Source organism: Dermacentor albipictus, chromosome 6 (assembly GCF_038994185.2).
Source record: "Dermacentor albipictus isolate Rhodes 1998 colony chromosome 6, USDA_Dalb.pri_finalv2, whole genome shotgun sequence".
NCBI classification, from domain to species: domain Eukaryota; kingdom Metazoa; phylum Arthropoda; class Arachnida; order Ixodida; family Ixodidae; genus Dermacentor; species Dermacentor albipictus.
Genome location: NC_091826.1, coordinates 118,377,160 through 118,398,314, shown reverse-complemented (window position 1 = coordinate 118,398,314; position 21,155 = coordinate 118,377,160). Strand labels below are relative to the sequence as shown.

At 44.4% G+C, this 21,155-nt stretch overlaps 1 protein-coding gene across 2 annotated transcripts in view; it reads right to left on the bottom strand.

The window, feature by feature from the left end:
- LOC135916276 (uncharacterized) overlaps positions 1-21,155 on the bottom strand; it is a 165,654-nt gene that overhangs the window by 20,524 nt on the left and 123,975 nt on the right. For both annotated transcript variants that reach the window (XM_070541280.1, XM_065449600.2), the window contains 5 exons: positions 18,224-18,409; positions 15,931-16,062; positions 14,069-14,266; positions 6,264-6,377; positions 1,191-1,298 (listed from right to left, as the gene is read on the bottom strand). In XM_070541280.1, the coding sequence (XP_070397381.1) occupies positions 1,191-1,298; positions 6,264-6,377; positions 14,069-14,266; positions 15,931-16,062; positions 18,224-18,409 (738 nt within the window). The remainder of the gene's footprint in view (positions 1-1,190; positions 1,299-6,263; positions 6,378-14,068; positions 14,267-15,930; positions 16,063-18,223; positions 18,410-21,155) is intronic.

The window sequence follows — 21,155 nt, the reverse complement described above, 5'->3', positions numbered from 1 at the left end:
AGAATTCTGCATGGAAGTTCCGTTTTCTTTTTTCTTCATTTTTTTCAATTTTTATTTTATTTATTTATTTACATATACTGCCATCTTGCATAGCAAGATATTGCAGGAGTCAGTACATATATATGTCAATCAATTGAAGAATACATTTGAGTGGCAAAAAGAAAACAAACAACAGAAAAAACAATATCAGGAAGAGCTAGTTGATTAATGAACATAATTAGGTAATAGGTTGGCAAATACATCACTTGATAACTCGCGCAAGCACCACTCAAGGCCATTCAAAATTGCAGTTGTATGCGGAAAAAAGGAAAACCTAAAACAATCAATTGTTGCATTCAAAGGAACAATTTTAAGCAATGACTGCTTCTGGTGGGCCGAGAAGTATCCTAGTTGAAAAAAAAACTAAAGAAACCTGGTCTTTTCCCAAAATTTTCAAGGCTTTTTTTTTTTTTTTCCTGCCGTTCACATCTTTAGTTCAAATCCCAGTGGCGGTGGTGGGCGATGTTTTTAATGCAGTTAGCATTCTCAAGGAAGTTCACATACTTTGCAGAATGAGGTACAGGATATGGCTGTACCTAACTTCTTTCACACTGCCTTAAAAATTTCGTCAGTGCTGGACGAATTCGAAACCCTGTCACATGGGTTCCTCAAGCACCCATCCTGGTTCCACTAGCCTGGCAACTTAGTGCTGCATAATGATTGGGCATGGGCAGTGGGGAACAGTTCTCAGCATCCATACAGACTAACACATCACACATCTCGGAGGCCGTGCGCAGACAATGCAGTGGCACTGCTAGATGGCGCAGTGTGTCCAGAGGGAGGCACAAAAGAGTAGTCCAGCTGCAATAAACACCTCCTACATGACGCATTTTGGCAGTGGCAATACAGTGTGCTGCCTAATTGCTTTATTGCTAAGTGCATTAACGTTGACAGCAATCCCGAGGGGGATTCTACCGGAATTTTTTCTTCACCCTATGGTGAGGGCAAAGCACAAAATGTGACCCGATGGCAGCACAATAACACTAATGGCTTCATAATGACTTCCTGATGACAATTTTCGTCAGTGTAACGAAAAGGATAGATGAATGGAGACTGCAAAGCCAGTTTTGAGATTTTAGCTACTGCTGAAGTGAAAAAGAGCATTCACATCACAATGCGCCAAAGTAGACTCCACGCAGATTATCTCTCACCTGGGCAAACTGTCCCTCGAGCAGCGAAACCTTCGCAGCGGCCTGGAAGTCCGAGAAGCGTTGACAGTAGCTGACAACCGAGGTTGGATCGTAGCTGCCTCGGAATGCCTTAACAGTGCCAGAGAATGGTAAAAAAAATTTTCGAGACAGCAAGGCAATGTGGAGGCTTACCAGCATATTAAACAGGCACTGCCACAGTCAAATGAGTCGGTTTGCCCTGATAGCAAAGGAGTAGTACCTTATGTTTATTTGATGCTGTGGGAATGCATGCACATCCCAATAGTATCTCAGGAGTAGCTGCATGTGGTTAACATGAAATGATTACATGCGCATTGCCAGGAAAGTTGTGTGGAGAACAGAGCCTCCTGCTAAAATTGCTAGAGGGAACTCTGGCACTGTTATCTTTCAGTCGCCATGGGAATGATGGTTAGTACACGAATGTGTCTAATCATTGTGCTTGTGGATCTGTTTACTACCATATATCTGCCATTATTGGCTTACACTTCAAGGACTATCCTATATTTTTCAACACAGAAAGCAGTAACACTGCGCACATACATAAACAATGCAAACTGCTGCATTTATAACAGAATATTTTATTGAAAATAATCGCTTCACACTGTCACAAGACCATTTGAATCCAGAAGGATGGAACTTAGGCAAATCCCTATACTTACCATCATTCCCATGCTCTGTACTCGCACCTGCTGTAGGCACTATAGCACCAGTATTCGTTCCGATAATTTTTGGAGGAAACTATTAGCCCCGAGAACGAACACGAGCTGCGCTGCGTGCGCCGCTCGCGTGACGTCAGGGCACGGACTCGCGCCTGTCGTCTGCTACAGTTCGGGCGTTTTCCGGGCGCTTTCTGCGGTGTTTTCGTTTGTTCGCCCTCGTTCTCTCTCCTTGTATACTTATGGTGGTCGTCTCAAATATATTTTTGCGACGTCTTCCTTTGCGAACATTTATTCAAAGAGCTAATTTCTTAGACAACAATGCAGCTCTCGAAGGCAACGCTACAGTGCCAGCCGAAGCGACGCAGACCAGCCCATTGCGGGTTTTTCATGCGCGGATCGACAATCGCAAAAGCATAACCTATAGGAATCCAGTTATGATACCATACCTGCCGCGGTGCAACAAGTATGTCACAAAGCTGGCTATATATGACTTCTACAGCAGTTACGTTGATTTTATTCCGCTAAAACAGGTTTGCTCACGACGAGTAGTTCATGGTATAATATCGAATTTTTGCATTTCCTCACAGAAACGCTCGGCAGTAGCACGGTGACTTAACTAATACTGGCTTAGATTCTACATGCCTCACTTGCTTCTTTAACTGCTTGTCAACATTAGGCGGTTCTTCACGTGTTTATTTTTTTTAAGCGGCGGAAATTTGAAGTAAAGTTAATGAAGGCTTACAGCTATTTACAGAGTACAAATAGGAACGTACCAATATATATTCCCTTTTCCGTGCTACACGTTCAACTCACCTCTTTAGAGCGCGTTTGTTAATGATTAATAATGCATGTTATGTTCCTCTTTTTTTGTCTATGTTACCAAGTGTATATCATTTATTTATTTCAATGCCGCAGTGTGTTTTGCATTGTTATCGTGGAAATATTTCACTGTGCTTTCATATATTGTATAACTGCAATGTTTTATGCCCACTATATAAATGTAATTTATATGGCGCTTGATGTGTTACCCCATGCAGCCATATTGTACCTAAGAGGGTGAGGTTACCTCAAGCCGCGTCTGTGCGGCTTTTTTCCCTCATCCACCTCCATTTACCACTCCTCTGTACATGTGTGTGTGTAAATGGAAATTAATAAATCAAATCAAATCAAACTCACTTGAGAAATTTACTGGTGCTTGTTGCTTGAGGAATATACACGACGAATCTGTTTGGCAAACTGACACAGGCTGCTCGGCCCAATTTGTTTAGTGAAGTATGCCTGCTGGACCGCATAGCTGCAGCCAGAAAGCAGTCGAAGCGTCAATGACTAGTAGTATGGGACATATTGAAGATATCGAAATTCCCCCTGTGGAGGGTCAGAAATCAAGTGAAAGTATATGCAAGGCTTGTGGTGTTTTCTTTATGAATGTTTGCGATTGGATTGGAGCAAACTTAAATTAGCCTGCAAGGTTCTCTTTTTTGTACCGACGAAGGGAATAGTTATCCGTTTGTATAATTAACGCTGGATCGAGACATGGTGAGACAAAAGGTGCTTGCATTTTCCTTTTGTAGGCAATCTAAGCTGCGTAGTAGTAGCTCGAGAATACTTTAGCCATTCCAGTTGGCGCTGTAAAAAAATGCTTTATGGTTTTAATTCGAAGTTGAAGTGAACTGATGGGTTTCGCGAACATAGCGTGCCTCGCCATACGGACAGTCGATTGCTACCGTTACGTGATCAGGGGTGTGCCATATTGTCGATAAAGGCTACTGAGGGCCACTATGATACATTTCATCACTTTCAATTGAGTGGCTCTCGATCTAAACAACGAAACTTTTCTCTCAGGTGATTGCTACTATGGTGTTTGTGAATTAACTATGTAAATACTCTACATGACGCACCGTCGTGTTAGCAGCCATGAGCAATTCGTTTTTTGGAGGCCTGTTTCAGAGGGCCATGAAAGTAGCAGCAAACATTTTCATAATAAATGCGCGCCTAACTATTTTTTTACGCATTAATGAATGACCATATTTGAATAGAACACACCAGAGTAATAGGAATCATGATGACAGCTTCGCTGGGCAGTGTCTTTCTAACATCGGATAACATGTTGACGCCAATTACCAAATTTTTCTTCCACGTAAAATGCAATACCGCTCATAGCTAAATACTAAAGGAATGTTAAGTGTTTAGCGAAGCATCATACACAACTTCGCGCGTTGAATTTGCAGATATTCTTTTTTTAGTCAAAATTTACCGATAGACACGGCGCATATATCCATTGCAAAAACTAGCAGACCCCTTTAACGCTACTTAGCTTGCGATATCCAAGCCGCAAAGTTTCTCGACTCACACGCTTTTGAAGAAGAAACTGTGGTTAAGGTATGGCAGCTGAAAGAAGCCGACTTATTCTTCAATACGTACGGCTCGAGCCACCTATACCCCAAGCATACACGAAGGGAACAAGCGCGCGCGGCAGCCGAGCGAGCCGGAGCGAGCGGCGTCCTGGCCGTGACGTCACTCGCGAGAGGGCGCCATTCCTCTTTCTCGGAGCTAATAGTGTGGAGAGGGCACTCCACACAACCACATTAAAGCGACTTAGTCAGAGCTGTTGTAAAAGTGCCAACAAGTGACTGCTGTTCCACTAACCTCGTGTGACCCAGAGGAGGGACAAATTGCAATCACAGATTGAAACTCCAATAATGTGAGATTGTCATTATTGTTTTATGACAGACACACGTGTCTTGAGCAAGACTCGCACGAAGTCAAGCAAGTGCAGTACAGCTCTCACCCGCTGCCACACTGTGACACGTGACATTGTGGCACACTGACACAGCTAGGAACAAAAGAAGTTCAAATGCGTCAAGGCCTGCTTGTTCAGGTCTGCCATAATGTGCGCAGTGAACATAGTGACAAAATTTGCTCGCATGACACAAAGACGTAGACACATGTGGAGACACACCTTTCAGTAAGTGCATGTTTTTGTTTTAACTATATTTAGCATACAGCATTTTATTCATTCGAAGAGGTCTGCACCCATTTTAATACATTCAGAAGAACATATTGACCAGTTCCACTTATTGTAGGTGGGTCATTAGGCTTCTAGTTTTCATTGGGTTGCTTGAAAGTTCCACCAGCAAGTTTCAATATTGTTCCATCCATTTGCCATGATTGTTTGGGACCACTGCCACTTGTGTAGTCTAGTTGTGAAAACATAGTGACATGACGCTTTTTATTATCTTCGTGAGTCTAGCTCGAACTGTCGAACTCCACAGAAGCCTTGGCTAGTGCTACACAGCTCACTAACATGATGGGGAACACTATATTTGCATTCAAGGCTCATAATCCAGAATTATTCCTCTTTCTAGGGCTGAAATAAAAACATTGCCAAAAGGCAGATTCTTCAACATGCAAGCTTCATTGCAGGTGGTAGAGAGTGACATCTGAACTTGCACAACTGCGGGAATCATTATTTGAACACAGATTAAGTGTACCTTTTCGTTTTCTTCTTATTCATGTGTACTTTTACTTTACCTACCAATAGGAATGTTGACCTAAATTATGATTGTTACTGAGCACAATTTAGCATTGTAGTAAGTAAATGATGACTGCTAGCAGTTTTATGGTGTTTTTGTCGTAATTTCAGCTATGCCACAAAGCATGTATGGATTTTTTTAGAGATTTTACCTGCGCAAGGTTGGCTTCTAAATGAACTCTTCAGACTATATGTGCTGCACGTTTTCGGCTATTTCTAGATTACCGATACTCCTTATTCGGGCTTGTTTCGTAGACAACCAGCTAGTTATCAGCCCAGGTTTATGTGGTCGCTCTGATTAAACTATTTTAAGCTCAAGGCAACTTAGAAAGTAACTTTGCTTGATCAGCTGTGAAAACTTACCAACTTGCTGAATGATTCATTAAACAATATTACTTTCTTAATGCCAAAATTTTAATTTACCCAGTATGGCTTCATCTGCCTGCTAGATTTCAATGTCTGCTTTCAATGTGTATAATTTTAATGTATTCATGCAACAATCTTGCAATAAAAAATTTATTTCGAGAAGACATAACAATCCACACATTATTCTGTAGCCATAAAGATGAAACTCAAATATGTGCACAGCTGGCCACAAATGTTTATGGGACACAGGTTCCTACAAAATGCGCTACACTAGATTGAACCGTTGAGTTCGAGCCTATGCGTCCCAGCATCACAGGAATTCAGCCTCTTCGCACATCCTATGTCCTGTAAACTCTTGTGGCCGACCATACTTCACATTAATAGCATGGTGGTTCAAGCACCGCTGAAGAAACCCATGTAAACTCTGCTGTAGCATTTGCATAGCATTTAGGAAGTCTACACCTAAAAGGCCACCGAAATTGCAATGCAAAGACCAACCTCCAGGGCAGTGTGCAGGGCTACAGGTCCATAGGGCGGATCATCAAGAGACCCCAGGTCAAAGGTAGGCGTAGAACGGTTCAGGTATGCATTCTGGAAGGCCTTTTGTCGCAACTGCACAATGAATTTTGAAAGAAAACAAAAGAACATGTGAAAAGGGCTAAACGTCACTTTTATGTGCTGGAGCCTATCTATGACTGAAATGCATCTTCAACATACATAGGTTTGGAAAAGCAGTGCAAAAGAAAAAAAAAAGAAGCAAGCAACTTAAATTATGCAATACAGACATTTGGGCTAATTATCGCCAGTTCATTGTTGCTTGAATGCAGGGCAGAATGAGAATGGACAGAAAAGATGGAATGAGGCAATCATTGACTCACACTTGCTCAAATTTATTGGAAATAACACATTATAAAGAATTATGGTCACATGACACACAGTCTACAGTAAATGACCCAGAGTCGCACAGCAAATAAAAAGAAATTCAGATATGAGAGCATATCAGAACACCATTGCCACACGTGTGGTGTGATCATATGCCTCACTTTAACCCCACAACCACTATTCATTGCGACAATAATCAAATAATTAGAGAAATAGTCAAGGTATTCCACATACTGAAGAATGAAAGCATTTTCATCAGCTTTCTATTGGTTTCACTTTTCGAGAAAAAGAAGCAGTCATAACTGAATAACACAGAGGTGCCTTAGTTGTCTTTTTTTTTTGTGTGTGTATTTGTTTGCTTGTTTGTTTGTTTGTTTGTGTGTGTGTGTGTGTGTGCGTGCGTGCGTGTGTTTTACCCATTGTGTTTTTCCCTCACACATGTGTACAACATCACAGAAAGGTACGTGACCCCACGACCAGGATAACTGTTTACAGTGGAACCGCGATCTACGACTTTCTCAGGACCGCGAAAAAGCATAGTAAAATCCAAACATAAATTATGCCTATAAAAATACTACTTACTTCACATGACAGATTTACGAGAAACTTCAATGTAAACTACTAACATACTCTGCAGGGCTTGGAAACCCAAATTACTAAAAAATGTAAATGCGATAAGAATTAATGCTGCAGTACAGGTACCAATCACGCTTTATTCAAACAGACCTTTACGGCACTCCACTGCCCACTGCCTCGATTCCCACCAGCCGGCGCGAACTTTAAAAAAAGTCAGTAAGTTTCTTTTGGACCTCCTTTGATCCGTGAACCAAAAGCTTTCGCTCGAGTTGGGCAATGTCCAAAAGCAGGTCCTCTATGGCGTCGCGTGAACAGATGAAGTTCAAGATGCCGTCTATGTGCCGTAACACCTCAGCGAACATGGTAGGCACAGGCATGGCATCTGTGGCATCGTCGTTGTCCTCGTTCTATGTTGCAGCGGTGTTGGCACAGCCTCTTCGATGGCGTCATCCAGCGACACCTTGCCGCAGATCGCAATGTTGTCGTCGACCTCCACGTACTCAGCGAAAGTCGTGGTGAGGTTTAAACCCTTGAAATCGTCGTCAGCGAAGCCTGCATCGCCCTCGAGGGGCATCAAGGTTGTTGTGTCCCCAGCAGAGGCGGCAGTCTCTTGCTTAAAGCCACAGTGCTTGAACGAGTTAGTGATTGTGCTTTGCAACACTGCGTTCCACGAACTGGCAATAAAATGCATGGCGTCAAGCACAGTGATCTTTTGTTTCGGACTTGCTGCACTCCATAACCGCCAGCCGACGCTTCCCACCACTTCCCTTGCTTGACGCACTTAATGATGCCGGCATCCAGCGGCTGCAGCCGGCTTGTGTAGTTTGGCGGGAAAAAAACAACCTTTATGTTCCTCAGGCTGGATATGTTGGGCGGGTGGCATGGTGCATTGCCCACGAAAAGCGATATTTTCCTTGCCTTAGCACCCATTTTGTTATCCAGCTGCTGCAAAAAATTGCTGAAGAGCAAAGATATCATCAACACCTTTTTGTAGAAGTTGTAGCTGAACGGCAGCGTCTTCAAGTTCTTAAAGCACCGCAGCTTTGCAAACTTTCCAACAACGAGCACAAGCAGCTTCTGAGAACCGTCCTCGTTAGCACAGAATAGTGCCGTCACCCGCTCTTTACTACGCTTGCCACCATGACAGCAGTCACCCTTAAACGCAAGGGTTTGCTCGGGCTGCATATGGTAAAAAATACTGCTCCCATTGGCGTTGAAAACCTTGCAGGGATTGTACGGAGCAACCATCTCCAGCAACAACTCCATCCACTTGTTCACCGTCGAAACGTCCACGGAAGTGCTTTCTCTGCAGCAGCAGCTGTACAGAATCCTGTTTCATTCTTTAAAGCGATCCAGCCACCCGTTCGATGCCTGAAAGTCGTCGAAGACCAGACGCAATGCCACAAGGTCCGCATTTTCTTTTAGAATGGCACCATCAACGTTGATCGCAGAGCTCCGTGCTTGATGCAACCACTTGACGATAACTTTAAGTTTTCTAACTTCTTATGCTGTCCTTCTTTTGCCGCTTTCCGCTTGAGCCCAAACTTGTTGGAATTCTGCAATATCACCGCTTTGTTTGACGGGACCGCCTTAAGCGAACATTCGGGTATCTTAAGGTCCCGGGCAATGCTGCTTTCGTGGCTCCATGCCGCTTTCCCGCTTCCTTGATAATATTCAGCTTCTCGCTGAGTGACAGAACTGTCCGCCTTCGGGACATTGTGCGTCGTGTTGCTCCACACAACTCAAAACCTCCGCTGAACGCTGGTCGCTAGGATTACGACGAAGAACACGTGCGATAAACCTAGGCTGTTAGGAACGGCCTGCAGAGGTGATGACATGCAACATTTTCTAAGCCAGCTGCAGCTGCGAGCGGGGCGAGCTTTACCGAAGAGACCATGAAAGCCTTCAACACTCGTTGCGGTGACTCGTTTCGTAGGGACCTCGAGGTGCCGCGTCAACACCCCCTCGGCGCCGCTATGACTAAATGCGATCGGCGGACCAACTATTGTTAGTGAACTCACCACCACCGACCCGGTCTTTCGGGAGCGGGGGAGTTCCCAAGGGAATTTATCTGGTGGCAACGTCCCACGCGCTTTTCAAGACGCAAGACAATGGAGAACCTCGGTGGTCTCGCTGCGGGGGTCAGCTCGGGGAATGAGGCGCCTCCTTTGGGCAAGACACAGTTCTGCAAAGACCGTCTCACCTCGGTGGGGGCAGAGAAACCAGTGCGTACGTGTGTGTGTGAGCCCTCCTCCTTCAAAAAGGCGGGTCAACGATGGTGACGTTGGATGCTACGAATTGGTGGTGAACTGCCGTTTTCCCTCACCTAGGGATCTAGGCAGCACGGAGTGTTTATAAGCAGCAGTTTGTCGGCTGCTAGAGTGTGCTCGTCATCGTGCTCTGTGATCATGCTCGTGCCCGACAAGCAGTGTGTTTGGAGCTTCGTGCTCCATTTGGGTGCCATGCTAGACTGTCGAATGTATCCCCTTTTCTAATGTAAATATATATAAATAAATCCTGCTCACCAAGTCCTGTCCCCCCAAGTTCCTCCCTACGACCTCCAACTCTGACAAGACCTCTCTGTGCTACCTGGTCGGCAATCTGCTGCTGGGGAATTAAACGCTTCCCCAACTCAATGAGAGGCGACGCCGCCAAGAAGAGAGGGAGAAAGTGATTGTGGAGAAGGAAAGGCGCTATTTCGGCACAGCAAGCGTCGCGGGTGGCTGCTGGTGGGGGAGAGAGAAACGAACTGTGAGACGAGGCAGGGAAGAAAGCTGCGCTGGAGCGAACCGGTCGAGCGGTGAGATGGAGCGAGGAAAGAGACCCGCAGCACTTTTCTTTGGTCCGCCGTTCCTTCCCGCGCTTCGCGAGGGTCGTCGTATAACGCGGGTCAGGCGTAAAACTGCATCCTATAATCAGGGTTTTTAATGCATTGCTTCTATGAAGACTTCGCTGGGACTGCACTAATCCGGCGTAAAACCCGGGTCGTTGCAAAACCGGGGGACGTATAACCGGGGTTCCACTGTATATTGTGTTCAATAAACTTGCACAGTAACAAGCCTGCAGCGTTTTGCTGTGTCCCTTCTCTGTCCAACAGCTAAGACTAAAATCTCTGTTTCAAGGAGTCTTGACTTCTTAAAACTTCTTATTAAACCGTATAAAGGCTCACCTTGAAACATATAAGAGAGATTAAAAGCCATCTGTAATAAACACTTGAACTCTGAGATACACTCGCCCTTGCTGATAAAAATAAAAAATGAGGAGGACTAAGTTTACAAAGTTATCAAAGAGCGTGCTCACTCTAGACACTGTAAAATCCAGTGACAGTTCAGACTGGCAAATTGAAAATTATTTGCTAAACTGCAAATGCTGTTAAACCGAGATTTATTGTAGTGAGGTTCAGCTGTGACTTTGTTTACTTGCAGGTTTGATGCCTTGAAACAGCAAACGAGACTTTATTGGTCAGTTTGCTTGCTCCCAAGTTCACGTACTACATGATGCCTTCCGGTGAAAGGGTGCACCAAGTATCTATGATCAGTGTTGGCTAACACTCAGGGCTAGACCTAGTACAGTAAAACCTCATTCATAAGTTTTGAAAAAAAAATATGCAAGAAAAATGTTCTGCCCGGGAAAACATACAATCTGAAGTCATTGAAAAAATTGGCCCACATAACTGTAGTTCATATCTATGTAACAAAAAGTGTTGCACTACCGTACTTACTTGCATAATGACTGTACCCCTGAATTTTTTCATCAAATTTTTTTTTCTTTCCTGTGTAATGATCGCATCTCGAACTTGACGCAGCGATACGTCGTGTGCCAAGTCTGGCTAAAGATGATTGCGCTTACCATGTGTCAAATGCTATGCGAACGACTCTCGAAGACACCAAGCTGTCTGCACGCACCAAGAATTCTTAAGGAGATGCCCCATTCCATTCCTTTCATCACTTTTTGCACTTCCATGAAAAAAAAAAGCTACAACCAAACTTGCCTTGGCTTTATTATTTGTAGGCTTCATAATGGTTGTGGTCAACAACAACAACAAAAAAGGCGCCTTTCGATTCTTCTCGTCTGTGGGCACACAAACAAATCACGAGCGGCAACGATAGTAGTCACGTTTACACTGATATGTTAAAAGTGTACCCTATTCATACGCCGACGCTTGTAACGCAGCTAAGATATTCGCCCCCTCTTAGAGGAAACGTGGCGTATTAGGGTAGTAGTGAAGACAGATGCCGCAGTTTCCGCAGCATGCCCGCCATGTGTTTCTATGTCACTAGCAGCTAAGCACGCCCATCTGTTTCTGTCCCCTCAAAGTGGACATGGCCACTTATTACTGCAAACTTGCCGATATGAACGGTATTATTCATTACTGATACGGAAGAAACTGTTTCACTGCACGTAATGTACTCCCGAGAAGAAAAAAAAAATCTCGTTCGGTGCATTTGGCTTGCCCCAACGGCCGCCATTTTCGTTTTGGTGTCCCGTACTGTTACAGCGGCAGCCGCCAATTTGTTGACCTGTTGTCATCCCGCAGCAAATGCGGGACGAAAAAAATTTTTTTCTTTTCACGGGAAATTTAACCCGTGTAATGATCGCACCCCTGAGTTTGCATCAATTTTTTTTACAACAAACTGCAATCATTATGCAAGTAAATACGGTAATCATTGTAGTATGAGACGCATGTGCCGAGCTGGTGGGGCCAGAGTGGCCCAAGACCCACGTTGCCATTCTTGCGTTTTCGGCAAGCTCGCATTAACGATCCTCGAATTCGGCCTGCATCATAGCTTCTTCAGGTGGGGCAGCTTGGTGGAAAGTTTTGACGTGGCTGCTCAATGAGAATCGTTGCGGCCGGACATGCACGTCGAGCTGTCAGAGCCCAAGCAGTCCGAGACTGTGGGTATGCCCCATAGCCACTCAGTAAAACAACAACAACAACAACAACAACAACAATGTGCTTTGTTGTTTCCTATTGCATAGTGTGCTAAGACAGTGATGGGAAACCGAAACGAAATCGAGCTGGTGGACAACGCCAGAATACAATGCTGCCAGAAAGAAACATGACACTCACTTTGTGCTGTTTGCAGCAGGGAACGGTGCTGTGTTTGTATTATCACCTATTAAAAGCGTCCAGTACTTTTGCAACGGCAATGCACCACACACACTACGAAACAGATAAGTGAAGATGCTTATCGCAATAGGGCTGGCAGTGATAGGTGTGAATGCAACATGTGACAACTTATGAGGAAATTTGCTGGTACCGGAAGAGGAAACTGAGTGCACGCCGGCATTTTGATATTACACGGGTGGGCGAGTAACGGGGGGAAGCTGCTGTGGCAGGTACCTACTGCTCTCAATCGCTTGTCTTGCACTCTTCCTTGTTCGCATCAGATCTAGCGGCTGGAAAACATATCATATAATTGCAGTTTCGTGATGAACCGAACGTTGGTGCCAAAAAATCCTGTTTTCCGGGAACATATTGTGTGGTAAAAAAGTAGGGTAACTGTATTGGGTGATTTTTTTGTGTTCTTGATAACAAGCCATGGTGCCGGGAGATTGTATGAAATGGGATTGTATCAACGAGGTTCTACTGTGCACATGCACAAGAAAGCGGACATGGGACAGCCATTGCTGTTGCTCAATTGATGAAGCACTGCATGCATCGTGCGAGGGTTGTGGGTTCAGCTCCCATCAGCAGCAAGCTGTTTATTCTTCCACTATTACTTCCCCTTTCCTTGTTATTTCTACATTTTAATAAAAGGGAAACTAAATTAAATGTTAGGTTGAACAAGACTGAAAGATAAGGCTTCTGTAATAACGAATTCCTCATTCGTAGCGAGAACAGAGCTTTCATAAGCTGGAAAAAGGCAAAAATTTATAATTCAAGTGGCAACACCCACTTCAGACTGTTGTATCCTCTTGCGGCATCAGGACCAGCACAGTGAAAAGCCTTGTGTGGATAATGTCAACTCGTCTGTTGAGCAAAACGAGAACAAGGTAAAAAGGAGGGAGCCAACCTTTCAACAAGTGGACTTGTCTTTTTCAAGGCGACATCTGCTTTCCTCGGCACAGTAAATATAGGTACGGTTCTTCTAAAGGGGAGACAAGGTAAGGCGGGTGGGTGGGGCAATGACCAAAGGTGTGTTAGCGGTGAGGGTGTAGAATTGAGAATAAAGGGGTGCTGTGCACGAGGTTGATGTCAACGGTTGTGTGCACAGCACCCCTCCATTGCCTGCCTCGCGGCAGGTCAGTGGGCTAGCGTCTCTCAGAAAGAGATAATAAAAGGAGCAGCAGAAAATGGTGCTCGGGGAAAAGAAATTGCTGAAATGGAATAAATATGTAACTAAAAGGAAAAAAAGGAAAGGGAGGAAAAAAGAAAACACTAAGCAACCAAATGAAAATAACTAAGTGTTTTTGCCTATAGCTAGAAATTTAGCATTTAGCAATTTAGCAATTTCGCAAGTCGTATTTTGTGGCACAGGAGGGTGAAAATGAAGAGCAGCAGTGGGCCTCTGGTGGCAATTTTCTATACTACCAACTCATGCATTGCTACACAAAAAACGACGATAAATTTCTAGGTGAACAATCTATCGACCCAACTCGGCTTAATATTTTCCATTATTGTCCTTTTAAATAGAACAGTTATTTTGTCTGTTTTCCTGAGCTTCAATGCCCGTTTCCATAATATGGTTGTCACTGACGGAAAAAAAAAATAAAAGAAACCCCTCAGTTACCCTTATTCTTCTCATTCTCTGCTAACACCTGTCATACTGCTTCTTTCTTTTTCCAAACTCACAAGATCAAGTCCGACTCTCGGCAGGCTATGCATGACCCCGCAAGCTTACCGACTGCTCGAGGTCTTCTGGGGGCGGCCGGGTGATCTCTGGAGGCAGGGCGGTGACCTCAATGGGGCGCACCTCGCCCGTGCGTTGCCCCTGGGGAATGGTGATGAGGCAGCGGCTGGTGCGGATGGTGATCAGGCGGCTCGACAGCACCCGCAGGTGGCGCACCGAGCTCTCCTCAGTTGGTACCTTGCACGCCAGCTGGGAAGCACCAACAAATGACAACAATGACGCCCTTTCCTGTGTGACCCATAGGATGAGTCCCAAATCTTGACACAGATGGTTGCTTTGCTCTCTTTAGGCACAAAATGGTGCAAAAGAACAGGATGCAAGAAAGCAACGGACAACAGCACTGTTGCTGTCAGCACCATTGTCTGTCCCTTCCTTCGTCTTGCTCTCTTGCGCTGTTTTCTGCTCAAGTCACAAACCAACCAGCCCAAATGCAAGCGCTTTTGCTGTCTTTATGAGACAGCCAGTGTCTTAAGTAACACTAACATAGATGGAAATGAACACTGTTTCAAAACAACACAATTGAAGTCTGCAATGTAGATGGCTTTCAAGGTTTGCTCTATGTAAGGCTGGACTGAAGAACAAAGGCCAATGCACATCTGCCTGTACATTGCATGGCTTGCAGGTGTTTAGAGCTGAAAGTTGAGCTAGTTGGTTCTGCGTTAAGTGCATTATAAGAATTTCCAGTGAAAGAAACACTAGGAAAAAAGCAAGTGTCTTTCTGTCCGCTTGCTTCTTTCCTAATGTTTTTTTCACTGTAAATTCTTATAGTGCACTTGCAGGTGTGAACGTCAGTTTCATGAGATTAGTATTCTGGGCAGAAGAAAAGAAACTTCTGAATGCATACTTTGGGAGGCCCTTCATATCAGGAAAAGAGGCATGGATTGTGTCAGCAATACTTGGTGATGATGATTAACAGATATTATTGGCACAAGGGCCAGATACGGCCAAAGAATGCCAAACAAAAGATAATAAATAAACTGACGATTGTACAATGTGGAAACTGTAAGAGTTGTGAATTAGAGTGTGAATGGTACATGCAACTCCTGTGATACTTCTGTGTGTCTATTTAGGAGCAAGACGCAGTCTTTTGATTCTTTTTCTCTGTTGTGATGAACCTGTACGCATACGCATTTTATTATATGTTTTCTTCTGGTCTTCTAAGCAACTGCAAGTAAATCAGTTGTAGCCGCAGCACCCATGGTGACGGGTTTTCTCTTCTTTATGTGACGTTTACTTGCACTGTGATACCTTCACCACATATCACCCAACTAGCTCAAGAACAAGTTGTCATGTCCAATGAATACATGCTTATAACGAAGCCATATTAGCATCGAATTGCACTTCGTTGTTTCCAATTAGAAATTAGTATCCGTCCAAAGGTGCAGATTGTGATAGCGCATGCCAATGTTTAAAATTAATTTGCACAACAACACAACTCTCAGCGTGTTGTTTGAGATTGCTTCCAAACTCCTCAATTTAGTTTTTATCCTCCGTATTCCAGCCCCCAGGTTAGTAAGTCGAACTTCAATGTAACAAACATGGATGTAACAAGTTATAGGATATAACAAACTAAATCTAATATACGTCTTACCATTATCAGTGTGTAACAAATATATGCCTGCAGCAAATATATAATGCACCGAAGCTATTTTTTGTATTGAAAACGAGTTCGTTATAACCAGGTGGGATTGTATTGGTAGAAGTAAACTGTACACTACTCAAGGACATCAATAAGCTGCCAATCACGACTCTGAAGTGCCTGCCAAGTGCACTACAGCCCACTTTTATCCACCTGAAAGTTTATTTCTAATTACTACAGCAGTGATAAAAAAACAAGTACTACTGCCGTGCACCTGTCCTCCTTCGTTCTGTCCCCAGGCCCAGAGCTTGCCCTGGGTGTCCAGGGCCAGGCTGAAGTCTCGGCCGCACGACACCTGCGCCACCTTGCTGCGCTGGGACAGGTGCGACACCAGCTGCGGGCTTTTCTGCACACAACGCGGCGAGCCATCAGTGTGAATTGAAACAGAGAGGTTAAAAAAAAAAATCACACTGCGTGTGACACATGACTATGTTAGGGCTGGTTTAGTGCAGCGATTCCTTCTGCTAGATTCCATGCCACTCTTATCGTGCACCGTTCACAGTCCAGCTGACAAACCTGGGTAGAACACCACTGAACACCAACAAAGTGAGACAAGGGCAGCGATTTCGCAGCAATTCCATTTCTGACGCTATTCCTTTTTGCGCTTTGTAAGTGGTCAGAGTGACACTCCAAGCATGTTATCAAAAGGATCAGTCGGCTATGAATGGGGGATGGTAAGAGTGGCACAGAATCGAGCAGGAGGCATCGCTACGAAATTAAGGTGAAGGAATGGCGTTTGAATAGTCACATTATCCTAGCCAAGACCATACATTGAAATCATATGCTTTGAGTGGGCGGGATTCTGGATTCATTTTGACCACCTGGGGTTCTTTAATAAACCGAGGTACACAAGTGGTATCTTTCTTTTTATTGAGTCTGAGTGAGTTTAAATATTATTACTATTCCCCCATTGGAATGCAACAACTGTGGCCGGGAATTGAACCATGCTAAGCTGAAGGACACAATAGTCACTAAACCAGCGTGGCAGCTTATTACGGCCAGACATGCACAAGGTTACAACAATTATCGCGGTCGGCCTGCCACGATAACAGGCTCATGAACGTGGCGCACCGGCCCCGTCAAGTGCATGTTGCGAGTGCCTGCTCTCTTTTGGTTCAAATTTCACAGCTAAATTGAATATTTTTGTCCCTGCTTTCCAGCAGAGCTCTCATCTGTCTTGCATGCTTGGTTCATAGATACAAAATTTAAGAAGCACCATCGTATGCACACATAGTCATCAAAGAAGCCAGCTGCTAGGCAGACGTGAGCTCGTTTCAATGCCTTTTGGCAAAGTAAAAGTCTGCAACAACTAGGTAAACAACAATGAAAAGTATAGTATATTAGTGAACAATGCAGACCAAAAAACAGAATGTTGTTGAAAAATGCAGTGCGTTGTTGAAAAACAATGCAGTAGTACAGTCAAACCCACTTAGAACAATATTCAAGTGCCAACTCCAACTGCTATTACCAATGATTGCTTTAACTGGGTTGCGCCAGAAAAGCAGAAGGGACAAACATTTGAACATTTTAGTTAGAAAGAAGCCCAGTCAAACCGACTTACAGTACTACTGGTTTTAACAACACTCGTATGTAACAATGAGAAGGTGACGCACCGTCAATTTCTACGTATGCTCTATAGTAAAATAAACTGCTTACTAGCTGCATTATTGGCTATATGCAATTAAGCCTGGCTACTGGGTGTCTGCACCGAATGAAAAAGGAAAGCGTAATCTAGCAAAAGAAAAACAAAAGCTAACCGTTTCACCACACCTGCATTTTTGCTGGGCACCCTGCATGGCATGCCTTCATACTAGCATCAAGCCTATCAGTACTACCATGCCTTGATTGCCCTTCTCCTATTTCCTTTACCCCTCTCCAACATTGGCAAGGGACAAGGTGAGCACTGATAACACTCACCTTGTCCCCTCCCTCTTCCTGTTTCTATTTTGCCCTGAGTGGCCATAAATCTTGCACAAGTCTGAAACACTAGGTGTCCGAAAAGTAACTGTACACTGGAAATGATGGTCTTAAGGTAATGCAACGAACACTACAGGAGGTGCTGAAAGTTTCGTTTACCAGCTTGAAGACATGTCTGCACACGACGCTGCATATTGTTAAGCACTCGATGAAGGGTTGCTGGGTAATGCGCTGGGTAATGGCTGTCTGTAGCTCCTGCAGTGTGTGAGGGTTGGTCTCATACACTTGTCCTCAGAGCACAACCCACAAATGTTATCAGATGAACTACAGGTCTTATGCTATCCCATCACCTATGAAACTGCAATGTCATCCACAACTATCGCCATATTTTCGTTTATTTTCTCCTTGCACCATTATTTTTCAGACACCCAGTACACACAAATGCACATCTGGAATAAAGACTCAGACATCACTACCACCACGTAGCCATGCCTATTCTTGCACCCCAGTGCTTAATGAACCCAGTTAAACCAGATTTGGCAGAAGTCCAATGTTGCATCGGCCACCGAACGAGACAGCAAAGCACCCACCTGGTCCTTGCGATTTCCCAGTCCAAGCTGCCCCTCAGTGTTGCGGCCCCAGGCAAAGATTTCCCCGTCACGGGTGAGCAAGAGCGCGTGGTTGGAGCCGCAGGCCATGCCCACCACGGGGCCCCGGACTGCCGACAGGTCAACTTCGGTGGGCGACAGGTGGCGCTGGTGGCCATGGAGCAGGGCCTGGCCGCAGTGAAGAGCACAGTGTGACCACTCCCGCATGCTTAACACAAATGCATGCCAAAAGCTGCACACAGTACCATAGTGCACACGGAGGCCTCTGGGAATGCATGCCGGCATTATTCGGAAAAAAGCCGAGTCTAACTGAACATGGCAAATTGGTTGCGCAGAAATCCACCAGGTATATAGAGTTCCATGAAAGTAAAATTGATGCTGTCGTGGTTTGTATAGAAAAGATTATAATTTTTCCTTTTGTGAATCTAATTGAAATTTGCATGTAATTTTAATGCAGCTACTATGATAGAAGGGCTGTAAAGCCCACATAAATGACTATCTCCACACGTCTGTCACTTAAGGGTTCACATGCTTGCCTCAAAGCTCCTCTGTTCTGACCATGACACAAAGAGCACAGCATCAGATTAATGCTGGACAGTCTTTACAGCTGATTCACTGCTTTATTGATGCGTGCGAACTTATAGAAACGGCACAGTGGGCCATGAGAGATTCTGTAGTGGAGGGCCCGAAATTCATTTTTGCTCATCTAGGGCTCTTCAACATGCACATGAATCAAAGTAAACTACAATGTTTGTGTTACACCCCTTCTTCACTTATTTTTTTCATTGTCATCTTGATTTAACTGGTTTTTCTCACAAAATTCAGCTCGTGTGTCCTAATGCCCTCTTACTCTTCCTCTTTTATTGCGATGGCAACTATATGAACACTCCAGGCATATTTCTACCGTCGCTTTGAGGTTCTGTATGAGTGAAAGCGTCTGAGGGTGAGCCAGCAAATGCGGTTCAATCTCGCAGATGCGTGCCCTCTCCTGTGGCACGCCAGGCAGCGGGGTGAAGCGAGGGGGGAGGGGCGTTCTTCTCCGGTGGCTGCTACGGTGCCTCGATGTCCTCCTCGCCCGCCGCTTCGTGCAGAGTGGACACAACCGCGCCGTCTACTACAGCGTTGGCCACGCGAATCATGGATGCCGTAGTAGATGCCTTTGATAACTTTCAAATAACCGGCATTGTTTATCAGTTATGAATTTTTATCAGTGTTTACTGGAGTGCAAAATAATGTTACTGAACCTACACATTGCCTGAACACATATATTCTGTATGAGTATTGTGCCAGTAGTAAAATATATTAAATAAACCCATGGTCAAAAGTGGATTTCAAAACTGGCAAAATGGATTTCACAATAAAGCCAATTTTCTTCTCAGCCTACGAATGCGACCTGAAATTGTGAGGACTGCAGTCAATACTTGGCATTACAACTCCTTAGTGGACTCATCAATTTCAGTTTGTGTATATCAGTTATGAATAAATTAAGTTTTTTAACGAGCCTGTGGTCCATACTCTTCTGTTCATGGCTGTATGTGTTTACACATGTGCGTGCGTGCATGTGTGCGCGCACGCGTGTGTGTGTGTGTCGCATTTATATACTGACACCCGTACCTGTTTGTCTTTTTCTGGTAACCATTTCTTGCAGACTAACAAATGTTAAAAGCTAATGCACAGTGCGAGATGGGTTTTTCTGTATCGGAACTTTCTCAAATGCCGTTGCCTATTCCATATGTTGTCGCCAAACCTTGTGTAATCAGAACCTTATGAATAAGAACACAAATAGTGTTGTACACTCCAGAATACAAGCGAGCGCCAGCAATTACACAGGAATTTACAACAAGACGTGCAAATAGCCGACACGCTTGACGTGTAGATAAGATTTTAAACAATCAACGACTGTGCTCGCTGTTTTCGTAGTGCTTTGCACATTCTTTGCTTTGCTGGGCCATTTCTTCCTTAACTAGATGCCTGCCACATGAGCAGAAAACCAGCTACCCCACCCTTTTCCTTTTCTCCTCTCCACTAGTGCCGGTCGTGAGCACCACATGCGGCTGACAGAACCACTGGGCACAAACTTAAGTGGCTTCTGAAACCTTCATTGCACATGCAGGCCAATCTCGAAGGCCATTAACCTCGATGATTGCTCAGCATATGTGTTCAAACATTACAGACAACAGCTATTACAGAGCCAGACAACCAACCTTTAAAAAGCACAGCCACATGATTGTGCCAACCGTGGTACCACCATGGTACTGACAACATACCCATCGTGCGCTGGGTCATCAGTCGTTGGCACCGCCCCGGTGCCTGTAATGATAGTTACGGCTGCAAATTCCACCTCTTGTTCAAAACTAAGGGTGGGCCCATTGCGCTAGGACCGCAAACCATTCCATAGGCACAGACACAGTTAGCTCTCTTTATTAACGACCTTAGCTCTAGCATTGACCTTAATGTTCCTATTGATGCCCTCTTCCTCGATTTTGAAAACGCTTTTGACAAAGTTCCTCACAAATCACTACTCCTAAAACTTTCTCGTCTCAATCTTAACGAACATGTTTTTTATTGGATATGCAGCTTTCTCAAAAATCGCCAGTAGTTTGTCTTTGCTAATAAATGTTCATCTTCTTATTCCTCTGTTCTATCTGGGGTACCTCAGGGCACCGTCTTGGGTCCCCTTCTTTTTCTCACATATAATGATTTGCCTGCTAACATATGTTCTAACATTTGCATATTCGCTGATGATTGCGTTATCTACTGGCCTATTACTAACACTGATGAGATTTTGTTTCTTCACTGACATTCGGCGCGTACTAACCTGGTGTAATTCATGGCTAATGTCCTTAAATGTGCAAAAAACATCTCTGCTATCATTCCACCGATGTCATTCACAACCATCTTCAATATATCTAAT